The sequence below is a fragment of the Calliopsis andreniformis genome, chromosome 4, assembly GCF_051401765.1.
Source record: "Calliopsis andreniformis isolate RMS-2024a chromosome 4, iyCalAndr_principal, whole genome shotgun sequence".
In the NCBI taxonomy this organism is placed as follows: domain Eukaryota; kingdom Metazoa; phylum Arthropoda; class Insecta; order Hymenoptera; family Andrenidae; genus Calliopsis; species Calliopsis andreniformis.
In genome coordinates, this window is record NC_135065.1 from 6,149,753 (window position 1) to 6,167,680 (window position 17,928).

At 38.5% G+C, this 17,928-nt stretch overlaps 1 protein-coding gene across 1 annotated transcript; it reads left to right on the plus strand.

The window, feature by feature from the left end:
* Nucleotides 1-344: 344 nt before the first annotated feature.
* LOC143178514 (uncharacterized) lies at nucleotides 345-17,802 on the plus strand. Its single transcript, XM_076377237.1, has 32 exons — nucleotides 345-371; nucleotides 777-850; nucleotides 933-935; nucleotides 1,009-1,157; nucleotides 1,198-1,241; nucleotides 1,309-1,356; nucleotides 1,398-1,429; nucleotides 1,480-1,666; nucleotides 1,846-1,922; nucleotides 2,023-2,076; nucleotides 2,693-2,905; nucleotides 3,473-3,874; nucleotides 4,873-5,077; nucleotides 5,167-5,352; nucleotides 5,719-5,873; nucleotides 6,138-6,239; nucleotides 6,331-6,448; nucleotides 9,133-9,265; nucleotides 10,174-10,405; nucleotides 10,473-10,682; nucleotides 10,745-10,856; nucleotides 10,938-11,122; nucleotides 11,191-11,347; nucleotides 12,656-12,787; nucleotides 12,891-13,109; nucleotides 13,427-13,688; nucleotides 13,720-14,050; nucleotides 14,447-14,709; nucleotides 15,389-15,575; nucleotides 16,437-16,628; nucleotides 16,746-16,957; nucleotides 17,506-17,802. Exons 1-32 carry the CDS (start codon nucleotides 345-347, stop codon nucleotides 17,682-17,684), a joined length of 5,082 nt encoding a protein of 1,693 aa, XP_076233352.1. The 3' UTR covers nucleotides 17,685-17,802.
* The last annotated feature ends 126 nt before the right edge of the window (nucleotides 17,803-17,928 follow it).

Genomic DNA, 17,928 nt, shown 5'->3' on the forward strand with positions numbered 1-17,928 from the left:
AACGTTATATTCAATCACGAAGCTGAACGAATCCACCACAGACGATCACCGATCGAAGCAGCCAGGGAATCTGATTCTAACAGGTGAACGTCAACCAATCCACGGTTCGTCTGTCCTCTGTTTGGTTTCCAAGGGTTTCCCCCCCTGCACTCGCCATCTATCGCCCCTTCTTCTTTTTCCCTTACAAATGTCTCGGTCGTTTTAAACGTCAAACCACCCATTTCTACGTCGTATATTTTTAGCGGTTTTTAGTCCACGTTACACCGACCAAAGTGAAACAGTGACGTTCTGCTATGACGCCAGCCCTGAGAGAGGTTTTTTGGTGAGCGAATGCGAGCTGTACCATGCGAAGAGGTTTAACGCGTTATGACGTGAGTACCTTTGGAAATTGGAACGAGGACGATGGAAAAAGAGCGATTCCGTGATTTCTTCGGTTTCTGAGATTTTTAACCCTTAAGTACTGACGCGGAGTTTCACAGATTCTGTGTGATATATTTCTAATTCTTGAGCTCTAAACGCAACTGTGAAATATTTTTTACTAGCGATTTTTCGTACAAGTTATGCCTCGGTTTTGTGTAACAATTACTGGTATATTAATTTTGAAACTGTGTGACACCAATAGGCTTTAATTAGATTTTGACAGACTTTTTGTTCATATAAATTTCAGGGAACTAGATGTTAGTAATTAAGGGTTAAGTAACAGTGGTGGATAAAAGAGATTGTTTTTTCAAGGGTTGATATCTTTTTTAGCTTTGACTATTTGAATTTGTTTATAGGAAGAACCTAGAACGCCTGCATCGACAGAAGACGAGTCTTGGCGCTCCTCGGAATTCGGTCTGCTGAATCCAAGGTATTTATTTCTCAATCGCCTGTGAGGTTCTTTAGAAGTACCAGATTTTGAAAGAGCAATTTTGAATATTATTTCATCGAAGAATGTTTGGCATTTTTGGGATGAAGAATTTATTGGAACGTTCAACGATCTTGTAACTAATCGATTGCTATTGCCAGAGGCGCGAGATTCTATCGGAAATCGCGGCACCAACGTCATATTTCGAACGGTGCAAGAAATAGTTCAGTGAATCTATTAGAGGCGTCTGGGAGGAATTACGATCATCGTTGCTGTTTCGCAAGCTACGACCACGTCGAAACAAAATTACGTAAGTGATGTAAGTGGTTCTTTCCTCAGATCTCTTGCAGTTTTCATAAGGAAAATATTTAGAAAAAGGATAAAAATCGATAGGGTATAAATGAAGTCATTTAAGACCTAGCATAAATTTCAGTTTCTGAAGAATTAGTTAACAACAACAGGAACAATCGTTCGATAAGCCTTCAACATCTTCGAGGTTATCCAAAAAAGTATGAGGTAATGTACTCCATTTTTTCTGAATAACAATTAGCATGAAGCAAAAAGTAGTATAAAATTGTTACAGTAGAAATGCATATTGTGAAATAAACCTTGATAACATGAAAGGGTGGAAGAGTTGAAGTTAACCTTTTACAGGAACCATACAGGTTGACAGTGACGTTTTATGGCACTAACACAAAAATGCTTCCATTTATGTCACTACATTTTTTTCGCAGAAATATTCGTAATCTAAAAAGTACATCGATCAACGATGACATTGTCACTTGCACTTTGGCTTTTTGCAGTGAAACAATGAGATTAGTGAAATTCCAAAATGCTTTAAAGAAAAATGGTATAATTAACGAGCAAAGTAATTTGTTGAAATAGAAAGAGAAAAATGAAACGAAATTTTCGAAAATCGAGTAGTGACATTTTGATAAAATTGATAATGTTTTACTAAATCACTTATACTATTTATTTCTTTCATTCTAATCACGTAGCCTCAGGTAACTTTCATCACAGAGAAGACTTCGAGTAGCAGCGAGGATCACAGCGGCAAAACTTTCACGAAACATTGGTAATTATCCGAAAACTTCAACAGGTCATCCGCACCCTCTTAAATCGTACATCCCTCTAGTATCATTATAACGACACCTAATGCACTCCCTTGACAACAGGACAGGAAAAAGTACACCGCGAATAGTCCGAGCGATTCGTCGAAACAGCAAAAAGTGTAAGTTACAATCGTTCAATCCTTTTCAATTTATTGTTAGCTATCCTATTCGGGTTTTGGGGGCGACTAAAAAATCACAAAACATTTAACAAAAACTGATAAGATAGTACTGCTTGTGAATACTGCAATACTATATAAATTATAAAATATTTCAGTACTTTCAATTACATTCTTAACCATATTTTCAATTCAATTAAACACAATGTATTATACACCTGCAATACCAAAAATTTAAAATCATAGTATTAGTAAGTCCTCCCACAATATCCCTAAATCTTGCCACATTATTTCCATTAAATATTTCCTAACTTCTACCCCTGGTACAATTCACTTGCCACCCTCTGAAAGGTCCTTTTCTCGTCATTTATAGCGATCCCATGATTCTGGTCATCCCCAAGGCCCGAAACCCCGTAATCTCGGTCACGTCTCTCGAGTCGTTGCCCCTGATTCGATGTACTTGTTCCTCTTCGCGTTGTTCCTCTTCGCCTACGTGTTCCTCGGCACGGAAAGGCACAATTCGCAAGTGAACGGAAGCGGGGCAGGCAGCTCGAGGAACGGCCAGCCAGTTGGAACACGCGCGGCTATCTTCGCGAGGACCACCAGTTTAATCCCAGGACGTTCCTAGTTGACGAAGATCGATCGGAATCGCTCGATCGGCCACGGCCTGGAGACAGCAAGAGCAGCGTGGTTGTCTTGTATCACGAGAAACCAACCACACCACCTCCCGCGACTGGCCCAGAGCTTCAGGTGACGCAATCGGAGCAAGTGGTAGCACGTGGATCCAGCCAGCTGTCCAGGGAGACTGATAGACCTTTGCTTCACGAGAGGTAAAGGATAAATATATCGAAAGCTTTTTATGGAGCTTCTAGGTTCTAGTATCTCTGGTTGTAAGGCAAAGACCTGTCACGTATTTTTTAGTTTCGAGGTATTGGCTTTTAAAGTCTTCAATTTTAATATTACTTACTTATTTTTAAGGAAAGAAATTCTTCTAATGATCTTTGATTGGTAGTTGGTATCACATAGGTCATGATACTTCTATTAATCACTTTTTAATACAGAACTAATTTTTTCTTTTAAAACTCCAATAATCGTACTATTCTATAGAAGTAGCTTTTAATATGACAGATACATGGAAACCTTTTTATAGCTATTTTCATAAATTAAAGTCAACTTTAAAGACCAGCCCAAAAATCTATTCCACATAAAAATTTCTCTTCAGAAACGCCTGACATACAATTCCCTTTGCTCCAAGGATTCAGCCTTGGCAATAAATTAAATTTCCAGAAGTATTACTACATCGCTAGAGAAATTGCAGAAGTTTTGCATCGTATCAGACCTCTATAATCGAGTTTACGAAGAAATCCTACAATTCCCTTTTGGTTCCTTTCTCACAGGGGGAATCTGGAAAGTCCGGAAGACCGTTCCCCTGTACATCCGATTGACCGAAGGAAAGCTACTTTGAGACGACGTCGGCGTTTATCGAAGCGGCAAGGACCACTCAACGTGCACGTTTATCAAGACAATCGTGCACAGGTCGCTTCCTTGTTCAAGGATCGCCGTGTCGGTTCTAAAGAAGTGCAATCGCCCGAACGGAGATCCGATCCGACGAGATATTCGGCCAAGTCTGCGAAAAATTTGATTAGGTCGGACGAAGGATCTACTACTCGTCGAGAGGAAGATTCGGATGATCCTGATCAGGCTGGAAGATCGGATAAGCAGTGGATGCCCGACAGAACTGTCAGAGAGCGATGTCGTCCCTCTGATAATTCCGCTTTGAAACTAATGGCTCGTACCAGGTAACAAGATTTATTGCGAAATTTGCATTTTACTCTGTGGACGAATCTTAATGATGAATCATGAAATATAGGTAAGACGAAGGTCCCTACGTTAGATAAGTATTGATGGACTGAACGACCAACGAGCATGAACGCTAGAGGGTAGACGTTGATATAGGACGTAGTGTTTGATAGTTCTATGCTTTACTGTGCAATTATCGGATCGAGGAGTTAGTGACCATAGCATTCGAGATTATCCCCGATTACAGTACTTGATAATCGTTAATTATAGCGCCCGATAGTTATCGAGTGTGGCGTTTGATAGTTCCCGACGTTGGCATTAATTAATTATCCCCCGCAGCGTTTAATGAGCCCCGAATACACCGCTCAATAGCTCTTAACTATAACGCTTACCAGTTGTTAATTATACTCGATATTTACAGTGGACCACAGGCTCCTCGATACAACTTTGGTATAATTAATTAGGAACACTGCTCTTTTGACTTTCCTCTCTCACCTGCGTCACTTTCAGAACTCAATCAATATCTGGGTCCTTTAATTTTCATGCAAATTACTAGAATTATTACATTATGGGTAAGTACACGGGATGGTTGTTTGTAAATAACTTTGCGAGAGTATAGTACACACCGAAAATACTGATGACATAGATATTCCAAAATGCAGAGTGTGAAATAATATTAAGTGTCAGTCAAACAACTTCATACACGAGGAAGTATTTGCTACAAATCTTTCTTCTCAACAACTTGCAACAGATACAAAAACAAAATTCATAAAAGAAAAAATACTATAATGCAAATACTAGGCAAAATTTTTGTTAAATCTCATTCATTAACAAGATGAAATAAGATCATATGGAACATGTGTCTGTATGTACTTTCTTCTTTTCTTTCTTTTGGTTTCTGAATTCAACGCCAAAGCTATGGCTCTAGTATAAAGCACTATATGTCCATTGTATCTATATATTAATAGATGCAACAAAATTGCATAACGTTCCACAGTCCAGGAAGAGACGGTGATTCCAGGCAACGACGAAACGGAGCCACCTACCCCAACTTGGCCTACCTGATGCAGCATATGCACGCATGTCCACGCGAACGAGGCGACAATCGTGCATACATCAGTGTAAACAACGGCAACGACGAGAAACGAGTGTTTCCTTTCCAGGCGACCCCGAGTGGTAACCTAAAGGTCGTGCCCAATCAGGTAAACGTCCCCATCAGGTTCTCTGGACTAGGATGGCTCTTCGAATCTTGGGGAATGTTCGCCTCAAGGCAGACGCGTAGTCATTGTAGGTGGTGTTCGAATCCAAGAAAGTCAGCGTGCTGGTAGCTGATCCACGGCACACCAAGGTTAACGTCAAGGCCGAGCTGAATAGAACCGGAAACGAACTCGGTGGACGCGTTTCCGAGTCCTCGACGCGACCCAGGCCCATCGATCTTCCGCAGGGTTTCTCGTCGACGACGGTCAATCAGTACCAGGTAACGCTGCTGTCACTGTTATCGTTCGGTTACGTAATACCCTTTGACCGATCGCCGAACTACGAAACGAACTGCTTCAGGTTGATGGAATACTTGGGAAAAGTGGACATCCATCTCCTCTTATTTTTGTCAAGCATGTAGCTTGTTTGACCTTATCGTTTGCGTTGTTTAAGTGATTCCTTCATTTTGTAAAGCTAGATTTATTTTAGTGTTGAAATTGAAATTTCTACAAAAATTGGGGGTGGCTAGTTTGCCTTCTGAAAAGCTTAATTACTGAAACCTTTTGAATTATTCGTATAAAGCTACCTATATCACCCTGAATTGTCTTAATGCTTATATGTATGTCACTGATTGGAAATAAAACAGGCACATAGGAACCTATCAACCACAGAGATCGAGCACAGACCTACAATGCACCCGTTCAAATTAAAATTACCATCGATGGAGATGGATCAGAAGCAGAAAACAGTGCCATCGACGTCTCATCAGATGCCTCTGCTTCAGGAGGTACCTCTCTCTGCGTAAGTTTTATGTACGAAGCTCTAGAGCAATCACTTGCCAAACGAAGGAGGATAAAAACCAGGTCGAGGCGATTTTATAGGAAAAACCACGCGATGCCCTTTCCGTGGCGAAACTATTTTTCATAAAATCGCATTAACCTATATTCCTGATACGTCGTAAAAAGGGGTAGCTCGAATAATATGGCTCGAGCTGGGGAACGAGATAAACGCAGCGATTTCCACCGATGTTTCCCAATAACGCTTGATCGCTGTAATTTCGCGCAGACTTGGGTTTACGGGTGAGCAGCCGATCGATTGGGATAACATAATTCTCCCGGAGAAGACCGACCTGTATCAGGAGTTGGCCAGGCGTATCACAAATTACAAGTAAGGTTATGTAACAGGACGCGATCGATGAAACGAAAGTTAGAGGGGAACGATAGGGTTACTAACTGAATTTCCTGATCGATCTTCCTAGGAACGCCGACTGCATCGTGCGGATCGAGCAGGACGAGTTCCATTGCCACCTGCTGGTGCTGCAGAGCTACAGCACCTTCTTCGACGAGAAGAATTGCAAGGAAATCGACTTGACTGGGGTGAGCTGATAGACACTTTACGTTTGGCCATGTGGGAGCAAAAGAACGCCAGACACGTACTTTGTCTGCCAATTCTGAGATTTAATCCAAGAATAGGTGTTCTCCAATGCCTACTCTTCGAACTTAATTTCAATGCTGATCTCTTGAAGAGTTACTTTGTGTGAAGTTTGATCTTTTAATTTCCCTTCAGGATTTAAACTTAGAATTACAGAAGTTACAGAATTATAAAAATATGCAATAATTATAATGTGTAGGTGAATGTGTCCTGAATTGGTTTAACTAAGTATAGATAATCTGAGAGTTATCTAAATATATGAGTAACCCTGATCAAAATTAATCTTCTCAAAGTCCTGAAGCGACAGTATAATCCCCTTGAAACTACCTAAATAATTAATCTTCCATCTTCCTTCGTCATTAATCAATTCAACAATTTCTTCATCAATCCCAGTAATCCCTTCGAAACAGGAAAAACAGTACGATCCTCGTATCCAGATTGCCCAAGAAGCTTATTTACCATTTCCATCTCCAAAGCAAATACGATGTTGTAAATCGTTTGCGCGGTATTTCTTCTGATGTGTTCTTGTTTATCGTCGCAAACCACGAGCCACGTTAATATCGTCGAACGAATTACTCTGCCCCCTTCATGGAAACTCGTCCGCCATCGATCTTCATGTTTTAATGAAGTATATATCTACGTTAAACGAGTCGTAACAACGCGATGGCTCGACGTTCCCTCGGTCGTCGATAACGTTAATTTTGTCCATACGTGCCCTGTCTTCTTGAAGTAATTTATTACACTATTTTTTCTCTGAAGATGCCTATGCTTTCAACAGATTTGCATTAATTAAATCACCTTGAAAGAAGTCTATCTCTGTTTCAACTCTTGTGAAAATGGGACCTGATTCACATTTTGTCTATTATACATTTTATCATAGAAGATCTATTTCAGAAGAGAAGAGAATTGTTTGTTGGCCTCATAGGAGGAATAACTGTCTATGGAAAACAGTTTCTAGATACCAAAAGTGAAGCTTTTATATTGGCTTGAGGGAGGAATTGTCAACCAAAAGTTTTGTTAATAAATTTACCAATTTCGTAATTTAAAGAAACCTTCCACAGAAAACCCAATTATCTGACAAAAATTGAAGTACTTAGAAGTTAGAAAACATGTTTCAATTATTAAATATTTAAACTATATTTTTAACCTATTATTATGGTTTTATCGAAACTACAAAGCTTGAATCTAGAAAATCCCCAATAAAATTTCTTTGTTCGCAAGATACGATTTTCCAGCCGATTCCTCTACCTCTGGACCGACATCTATCGTCGTCCACGTCCATCTTAAAGTCTCTCCACTTCTCGCCCGTTTATTTCTAGACACTCTTCCACTCGATTCTTCTTCTTTCCCTCGCGCCATTTGCCTGATAGAGTAGCTGGTGATTCGATCAGATTCCACAATCTTGGAACATTGTGTTTGATTCAGGATCAAATTCCTTAACCCCCGTGTCATCATCCCTTGTCTATCTTGGTTGAGAATTTTTGTGATGTTGGGTGATTTCATGAGAAGAGGCAAACAGGAAAATAGGAAAATTGTTGAATGGAAATTTCACCCAGCGTTACTAAGGATTATGCTAATATGCAAACAATTATTAGATGTATATTTTAATTCAGTACCCTTTGAAAACAATTCAAAATTCACTTATGGCATAATTTAATTTATCCAGCATTATTTTATTCGTTCAACATTTTTGATTAAAATTTTTATTCTGTTCAATAGCTTTGTAAAACATTTCAAAAGTTATGATTCTGGTAGATACTTAAAATAGCTAAGGCTAATTCTTTGTTCTATAAATTTTTCAGTCTTTTTCTAGTCAGTGTTCAAAATCCATCCTGTTAACCCCATGTTAAGAGAGGGAAAGTTGCTCCTTTCAAGACTTTTCGGACGTAGGGAGTCATCAAATAGGAGTTAGATATGTTTCAACTATTCAAACTTTTGAGGAGAGAAACGAGACTCGAATGTGGGCGTATACTGGACGCTGCAATTCAGAGGGAAATTCAATATATCTTCGGGTACTGAAACTACCAAATCGCAGAGTAGGCATCAACGAGGGGTTGCAAGCGACCCCAATCTCCTGTGTCAGCATCTTGGTCCTTCTGGCTCCCCCATTTCCTCTAACAGTGACTCGGTGGGCTCGAAGCCAAGCGACCTTGAACTCCTTTCGTCTTCCCTAGCTGTTACTAGATTTCTCTCTCTTCTTACTTAAGGGTGAATAGAGGTTCTCGAATAATACGCCTCCCGTCACCCTTTAACGATTGCCGTCGAGGAGCCACTTTTACGCTCTATTCTTGCCCTCTGTTCGACGAAGCGCTTTTGTTCGCCACGTGTCAAGGAAAAGAGTAATTAGAAATAAGTAATGAGCCACAGTGTCAATATTTTTGACTTCTTCTTGAAATATTCTTGCTTCTCACATTCTTGGGAATATTCCACTTCTGTCGTGCCAAGTTTAATTGAATTTAATATTTCAAAGAACAAGCCAAATAAAGTACCCAAATAACGTATATGTGAAAGTTTTTCAGACAATGGTACCAATTTATGTTGCAGTAGTAATATCTAAAATAAAGCTAGCCAATATTATCAGTATTTCAATCCAAAGCACAAATGAAAATAGTTGCAACTTTTGAATCAGAGTGACGTCACTTCGAAAGCGTTCTCAATCATCTACGATTGGATGATCAGCTCTCAGAACGAAAGCTACCACCTCTTGCAAAGGGACAACATCCTGGAAGTGTTCACTGCTGCTCAGTACCTTGGGATCAAAGGTGAGCGACAAAAAATATACAAAAATTTCGAACTAACCGAGTAATGAATTTTTCTGTTACCCAACGTAACACACAAGCACTGAGTGATCTATATTCATTAAAATCCTAGTATAAAAAATGATTGTCAATCAAAAGATTACACAGACAGATTACAGTGACGACATTCCATCAGTGTACTATGGTGGATTGAAATGGGTCATGACTGTTTCCTCCTCAAACAAATCACTTCTAATCTCATGGCAGTAAAAAATGACGTTACATATTCTAAATCTATATATTCCCCTCTGTTTGTACTGTAAGAAAGGTTTACGAGGAATGGCCCTGTTTACAACACACCCCCATCACAGTTTCCCATTTCCATCAATCTTCTAAAGCGCGGTTGCCTCGCACAAACGTATAACCCATGCTTTCTAACACACTTTAAAAGTTCAAACTCGCTACCAGTGAAAGAATGAAAAGTTTCTCGGGCACGATAGGCTTCCGGGAAACTCTCGATGGCGCCGCATTCAAGTTTCCTTGAATACGTCACTGTCCAACTCGAAACTTCGATAAACCGTATGAGATTCGAAGAAAATAAAGAGTGTATCCTATCTCTCTACACGAGCCAATATAGAACCTTCCGCGTGAAACTTGGAACATCTAGGTTCACAATGTGACGATGTGATGTGTGACTCAATACTGGGTTAAAATTTTTTATATTTAAATTTTCGGACATTTTAATAATTTTAATATTGGATGAGTACGAAAATTCACTGATGTAGTATTTAAGTTTCAGCATAAGGATATAGATAGTTGTCTTATTAAAAATAAATAATAAATATAATTTTTCGTTAGTCATGGCAAAATATTGATATCGTATGAAAATAACTGACTTTTCACATTTTTCTTTTTTTCTCAATATCTGTTAGAACTAGAAGAACAGTGCTGGGCTTTCATAGACAACGATGAGTTGTTCACAGAGGACACCGCGTTCCTGCTCTACTTAGAGGCAAGAAGAATCGGCAATACTGCTGTCATGGAGCTGATGGTGCCAAGAATCATGAAATTCTTCCTAATGCTAGTTAGCACCAAGGACTTTCTAGAACTCACCGTCGAGGAGATGTGTCTTTTGCTAAAGTCCAACTACATTAGTGTAAACAGGTATTCTGCAGCTCTTGGGTGGTCTTAGAATCTATTTACCTCATTTTCGCGATTCCACCCATTTCAGTGAAATGGAAGTTCTGATGTCTGCTGTTCGATGGCTAATGCACGATTGGGAAAATAGAAAACAGCACATGCTGGAAGTGCTAAAGTGTGTCAGATTCGGTCTGATTGCCCCGTGGCAATTGGTGGATGTCAAGAGGAACCCAGAGAACCCTGAGTTCATGGAACTAATGTCTTATCCTGAAGTGCAGAAGATGGTCGATGATGGCCTGGCGTGAGTAGAGAGAGTTATTTGAAAGAAACGAGCATCAGACTATTGTCAGGATTATTTTTCAGGTTTGTCATTATTAAATACTGGTACGGCAATCAGACTGAAGATTACTATCACTGGATTGATCTCCTGGGGCTCACGGAACCGACGAATCGAAACTGGGCTGGGGAGGACAAGGTAACCTGAATTTCAATAACTTCCTCATTGCTATTCGACGTTTCCCAAGTTACACACGCTTCGACCTATTTCTGCTTAAAGAACTACGTGACGTATCGAGAGTTCTTGCTGTACCTCGAGGAGTACCAGAGAACCAAAGTTTCAGAATTAAAGACTCGAAAGACTCGACCGAAACCTTCCCCACCCAGTTCACCCCCAAACGACTACTCCTTCGGCCCTCCTAGAGCAGCCACCAACTACCCCCAAAACTCTGGTACGTCTGAATTTCGATTTAGAGTTAGGTTCGCGTCAAATGAGCCAGTTCAAAGTACAATCTAACTAAGATGGGTCTGCCAGGTGACACTGACGTCGGATATAACGGGGCAGCAATGCATTCGAATCACCCTAAGACTGCACCTCCGAATTACTCGCCGCTTCAGATGCCAGAAAGCATGATGTTACCTCCGAAATTTATGAATGAATATTTGAGCAGTCTGGAGAGGAACAAGGGGGTGAGTAACCCTGGATCGAATCCTCACCGAAGAACTACGCAAAAACAACAATCTGGACCTCACTAATTATCGCGTTAGCGAACGTCGCAAAATGTCGCGATGCACAATATTTTTAGTACGCGTTTTAGAATTTTGTATCTAAGAACGAGCTCGTCTCCTGCGGATATAGAGATACGAATTTAGAGATTATATACTCGTATATCGTATGTACACATTAAACGTCGGATTGTACTGAAAAGCATATGTGCATCACGTGTCTATTCATTTAATACGAAATCGAGATGTTCGATGGCTCTTATTTCGAAGTGGTTAAGGAGTGTAATGAGTGTCAAAGGTTAGATTCGCTGGCGGATGGAAATGACAGCGGATATAATGTACGGGTGAGTCGTCTTGAGATGAAAATTCGCGACTGAAAAGGCTGGCCAGATTTTCTCGTTTCAACAGTTTCCTCGCTTTCAGGGATTATTACCGCGGTTATCGTCAAAGAGAATCTCGAGGTAAGCCACGTGCTTTGTAAGTGGAAGTAATAAATTTTCACCGAAGAAATGTCACGGAGCTGTAGTCAAAGGTCAGAGTTTATGCAGCTCGAAATCCGTGCTTAATGAAACCGGGCAAACCGAAGCGACCGCCATTATGCTTCGCGCAATTCATTGAAATTGCACTTACACAGCGTATAACCTCTTACCTTGAGATTACACTGACCCCGTAGTTTTCGTTAATTGCATCAAACAATCGTAATTGTGTTAACACGCCTTAATAATTTGTGCTCGAGGTTGGGAGAAGATAGAACAATTTATATTCATTATATAATATATATCGACTATATATATGCATAGGATAGTATACATCGATTTAAAAATTAATTATATTATATAATTATATTTTCTGTATAATATAGACAGAAATGTCAGAAAATTTGACTATTTTAGAATACAAGAACCCTTTAAGAAATATGTGGCATTATTAAAATAATATCATTAGTATCAGACATAACATATTTTTTAGATATCTTAGCTTACTTAGATAGATAAGGATAGTTCAGTCTCTCATTTTCGAGTTAACACAATTATCATTCTTTGAGCAAGTTTCTTAAGAAAAATATCTCATGATTGCAACTGTTTCCCAAAAAACATAATTGCCACTAGCATTTCCATATATCGCTTGATTCTGACAAAAATATTTTCAGTTCTAAAAAAAACTGTTCTCATAAAAAATATAATTTTCATAAATTCCAAACAGTTGCGCCATAAATTTATCACTCAAATACTTATTGAAAACCATTGCATAGCGCAGAACGATCGTCCGAAGAACGAAAAGCCAGGACACGCGGTCACATTCGACACCAGGTTCACAGGCGGCGGGGAATCAGTTAAACCACCGTACAAATCATCGACTCTCGAGAAACAGAAACAGGAACACTGTCGTGGCGCGAATTCGTCGGTAATGCGACTGGTTCTCGAAAGATAAAAAAAGATTCCTCTCTGGAAGAGAGAAACTTTCGTCCCCGTGGATTCGCTACTGTGTTCTCTCTTTTTCCATCCAGGACGCCAGTAAATTGGATTACGAGAGACGACAGGAGAAGAACACGCCGGATGTTTGCCGGTGCCAGCAGTCGAATTTGATATTTTCTGCGAAAAAGCAACGAGCACAGTGTGCGAGAGAGCAGGAAGAACGAACAGACTCGAGTAAATCCGAAGAGAAGGCGGCCACCACGATACAGGCGGTCTACAGAGGATACAAGACCAGAAGAAGATTTCATGAAGTTAGTGTATACACCAAAGTTCCCTTTTCAATGTTATATTGGTTTTAAAGTGGCAAAGCTGCCCTTTAAATCACTATTGTCTAGAAATAATTGCTTGAACAATCTAAAGACGTGAACCTCAGCAAGTCTCGTCTAGCATAAATAATTTTGCTGCGATTTTTTCAAGTATAAGGACTCTATGGCCTCTACTAGTACTGTATTGTCAAGTGTCTACTTTGGAAAAAATAAAGTATTTGAAACTCTGTGTTCTGTGGAACACAAAGTGTTAAAAATTAAGAGGAAATTTGTTTAATATACGCTCCTTTTTTAAACGACAGATCAGGAAATCGATGTCAGAGGAGAAACGAAATATCCACAAGGTGGCAGAACTTCTAGCAATTCCAATGGGTGAAACGATTCGCAAGCCTTTGGTGGAGCCCATCAGAATTTCAAGCAGTTTAGCAAACCAAATCAGAAATGAGAAAGAGGCAGTCTCCTGGCAGTCGAGTCCGAGAAGGAAGAACAGAGATCCAGTTTCTCGAAACCAAGATCAAAGTTGCATCGAGAACCAATTGGACCAAGTAAAAGACCGCAACACTTGCTACAAGCTTTAAGCTTTAATGAAATTTAGCTGTATTTCTCATTGCTTGCTTTGAATTTCAGTTTGAGGCGGGTACGCAGAACCAGCAAAATGCGTCGATGTCTATTAAGACTATCAAATCGCCAGTATTTTTCTCTAATTACGACGAAAAAATCAGTTCCCTTTCGGAGAATACAGACGCGGAGGATCCTTCCCCTGCAGCGTCGGAACCGAAATCAGGCACTGATTTTGAGGACAATGTCATCGTCGAAGGAAATGTTGCAAAAGAGAACGATACGAATTTTGCAGGAGAAGATACTCAACAAATGAAAACGAATACCAAAAGCGTTCAGATTCGAGAGTCGAGTTACAGACGGCCACTGTAAGCCTCGAAATCTTAAATAATAATAGTAGCTAATCAGACAAGGAGTTACATACATCATAACTTCCTTCATTAAAAATTGTGAACATATGTATCCTTTCGCGATATAAGTCTATCTTACATTTTAGTAAAAATATTACAAATGAATTAATTCAGTAAAACAAGTAGAATGATCGTGGAAACTATTGTATTATAAGTATTTGCATAGGATAATTTAGTTTAAATAATTTTTTTAAACTTTCAATTTCAGTTCCTGAATTCTGTTCAAATATTCAGTCTATGTTATATTCATGATATATATTCAAACTATATGAAATATAATTATATACATAAATATAAATTGACTTTATATTTAATATAAGAAATGTTATTGCAAAACGGGTCGATTTTTTACAGGCCACAGAGGATTAGCAGCAGCATGTTAGGTTCGAACAGTGACGGATACTTTTTCGATAACTCTCTGTTCTTTCCCAATCGAGAATCGGTTCTCGTGTTCGGTGGTGTGGATCCTCATGAGGAATACGGTCGTGCTGGGAACAGTGGCAAGGACATATACAGGTTCAAACCTGACGAAAACGTTTGGGAATTCGTAGGAGAAATTCCACAAGCACGACATCACCACTCGGTCGCTTACCTAAGAGGTCGTATTTATGTAGTGGGTGAGTTGAACGATGACGAAACGCATATCGATGTAATTTTTAATGTGAATTCCGAATGAGCATTTGCCATATACTTTCGTTAACCTTCTAGACATTATACAGGGTAGTTCAAAAAGTACAGACGTAACTTTAGGAATGAATTGAGGCATGAAAGTAGCAATAAACAGGCCTAGTAACTTATTTTCAATTTACATTTAATTTTATATTTTAAGAATTTTCGTTCAAAATTGATCTAACTTAATGTTTCTTACAATTGTGTCCTTAAAGAGTGAACAAAAAGGTTTTAGATAGATATTGATATTATTTAGGAAACTGTGACTTAGGAACAAGACCAAATAGAAATATTTAGAATATATAATTTTCTTAAAACTGACAGTTTTTTCTTATATAGATATTTTCAGAAAACGTGTTACAAAATACTAACTATTGCGAAGTAAGTTATGAATGAAAGATATTGTAAATTTTAGTAGTTTGAAAAATGATAAGAAAAGTTTATTAATCTAACTGAACACATTTTGTATTTTTGTTATTTCATGCTTTCAATTTATCCCTAGAGTCATATATCCACATATTTTGAAACATCCTGTATAGAAGAAAAAATTCTATTATTGCTATGATTCATAAAGTAATCAGCTAACATCTATGGTAAAGAATGTAAAAAAGAATCGTATGTTGTTAGGGGGAGCCGATCCTCTGGAAGACAAGCTCCACAGGAAGAACACCGCTGTCGCTAGTGTATGGAGCTATGACCCGACTACCAGGACTTGGTTCAATGAACCTAGCATGCTGACAGCAAGAAAGGACTTCGGATTGGTGGTCAGTCACGGGAAAATGTACGCTGTGGGAGGGCAAGGCTGGAACGGGATGTGAGTTGTTAAAGAGAGCGTAATTACGTTGCTATTCGTGTTTTCCTTCATTTTCCCCGCTATTTATTTCCACGCTGACCGCGACTAATTACAACCGTTTTTCGTTTGCAACTGTCATCATCCTCGTCACGCTTTAAATAAGATAATTCAATTACCATTACGGAACATTAAAGAAGTCTTACTTAGTAACTCAGAGTACGACTACCAGAGTAGCATTTACTTTGTACGTGGACAAACTAAATTGAAAATATGAAATGAAGATTCATATAGATCATTTAAATAACTGCTTACATTAAAATGCTACCATTAGAACCGAAAATGCTTAAAACCTTTGCTGGAGATAAATTCCATTTCTTTGCAATATTTTACGAAAGGGATTTATACTTAGCACATGTATTATTTTCTTGTGTGGTTGCCTGTACTTCATTTTGTATTGTATAAATGGGTCTTTACCCGTATAAAGAATAAATTAGAACTATTTGAACAGACTTCAAGTACTTAGAATTCAGATGTCAACAAAAAATCATTTAGAGTATACAGATTAAGCAAATAACAAACAGAAAAGTATTCAATAGCTTTACAAGCATAAAATAAAAAATATTGCTTTCGATTTGAAAAATTGATTGCATCTCTCACACCTTGACCAATAAAACTAATCAAGAGAAATTGAATTCTCTTTGAGCCATACGTCTAATAATCTAGTATCTACTTCTTTATCTTTTTTTCATCAATTTTAACCAAAACATTGTACTCAGAGGTATAGAAATGGCTCGGTTTATATTGTATAGAGAGAACTAACTTTGGCTTCGATAGCGTAATTTGACAAGGTGCCAATGGATAAGCTTGTTTTCCCTATTTCAGGGCATTGAAGACGATAGAGGCATTCGATCCGACCGACTCCACGTGGAGAGAGATGCAACCGATGCAGACTGCAAGGGTTGGCCCTGCCAGCGTGAAATATCGAGATCTTATCTGGGTCGCTGGCGGGATGACAAAATCGAAGAAGGAGCTATTCTCAAAGGACGTCGAGTGCTACGATCCCATCAGAAATTTGTTAGCTCGATTCTGTCGCATCCTTTACCACTCGTTGCATTACTTATTAGATTAAACGCTTCATTTGCCTCGCTCTAGTCGTTATGAATGCGAAAGATGTTATCGATACGGTTTTAGATGGCTAAAAGCAGCGTCTTTGAGGTCACCGAGGTGCTTTGCTTCCTTTTACGTCGTCTCTGACTGTCTTTACGTGATCGGCGGTGCATCGACCACTGAAAACGGCACTCAGAGCATCGACAGCGTCGACGTTTGGGACGTAAACGCTTCCGTTTGGAAGGAACTGGCAAACTTGTCGATCGCGAGACACGGACATTCCACTGGATCTATAGGTTGGTTATTATCGAGGAATTCGACAGAAACATGGAATTTTTCTGACATGATTGATCGAAAGTGGCTTTTCGCGCAAACAGGTGAACCTTGAGTGTAGTAGAACTTCTAGTGAATGGAATATTTTCTCTATAAAATATCTCATTTACTATTAAAGTAATCGTCTATTATAAGTACTTTGAATTAATCCAAATAACTTTAAAAGCGTAACATAATAATTGTTACAACTAAATAAAAGATAATATGTGAATTAAAGAAAGTAGTGAATATCTATGATTATGATTAAAACCAGTTTCAGAAGTAATTTTCAAAGATATAAGGTATAAAAAAAATAGCACTATTTTATGTAATAATTAAATGAAAGAAGTTCTACTATACTTGAGATCCATATAAAATTTGTACATTTGGAAATTCGACAATTTGAAATTTTGAAACTTTTAAAATTGGAAAGTTTGAAAATTTAAAAGTCTAAAAATTAGAGGATTTGAAAATTTAAAAGTTTGAACATTTAAATGTTGAAAAACTAACTTTAATATAAATTCTGTCCAAGGTGATCAATTACTAATAATTGGAGGAGTAACCACTGTGTTTATGAAAACATTAAACAGTGTCGAATGTTATTGCTGCGACATAGGAAAGTGGATGAAGGGTGTCTCATCATTGCCACATCCAATTTCCGGTCACGGAACCGTGTCTTTACCGCCAGCGAACCTTTTGATAGATCATTGATAATACGTCCAAATAAAACAGCTTTGAATTATTCAATACTTTTACACGTTTAGTAATTAAACATTTATCTATTCGTTACAATTTGTATACGAGTATTTTTTAATTGTATACTATTATAATTGCCGTAATTTTTATTTCTATACGAGATTTATACAATTTTATACGTATTCTTTTGCTTTCACAGCTAAAAAATAAACTTTTATGACAAATTCTAACTTCATTTTGTGTCGAAATGAATATGATT

Excerpts from the sequence above, each read along its gene's own strand:
- LOC143178514 (XM_076377237.1), top strand. The coding sequence starts at position 345 with ATGCGAAGAGGTTTAACGCGTTATGAC. Across the intron at positions 2,077-2,692 it reads ATTCGTCGAAACAGCAAAAA|GACGTTCCTAGTTGACGAAG; the intron begins GTGTAAGTTACA and ends GTTTAATCCCAG. Across the intron at positions 11,123-11,190 it reads AACTCTGGTACGTCTGAATT|AGGTGACACTGACGTCGGAT; the intron begins TCGATTTAGAGT and ends GATGGGTCTGCC.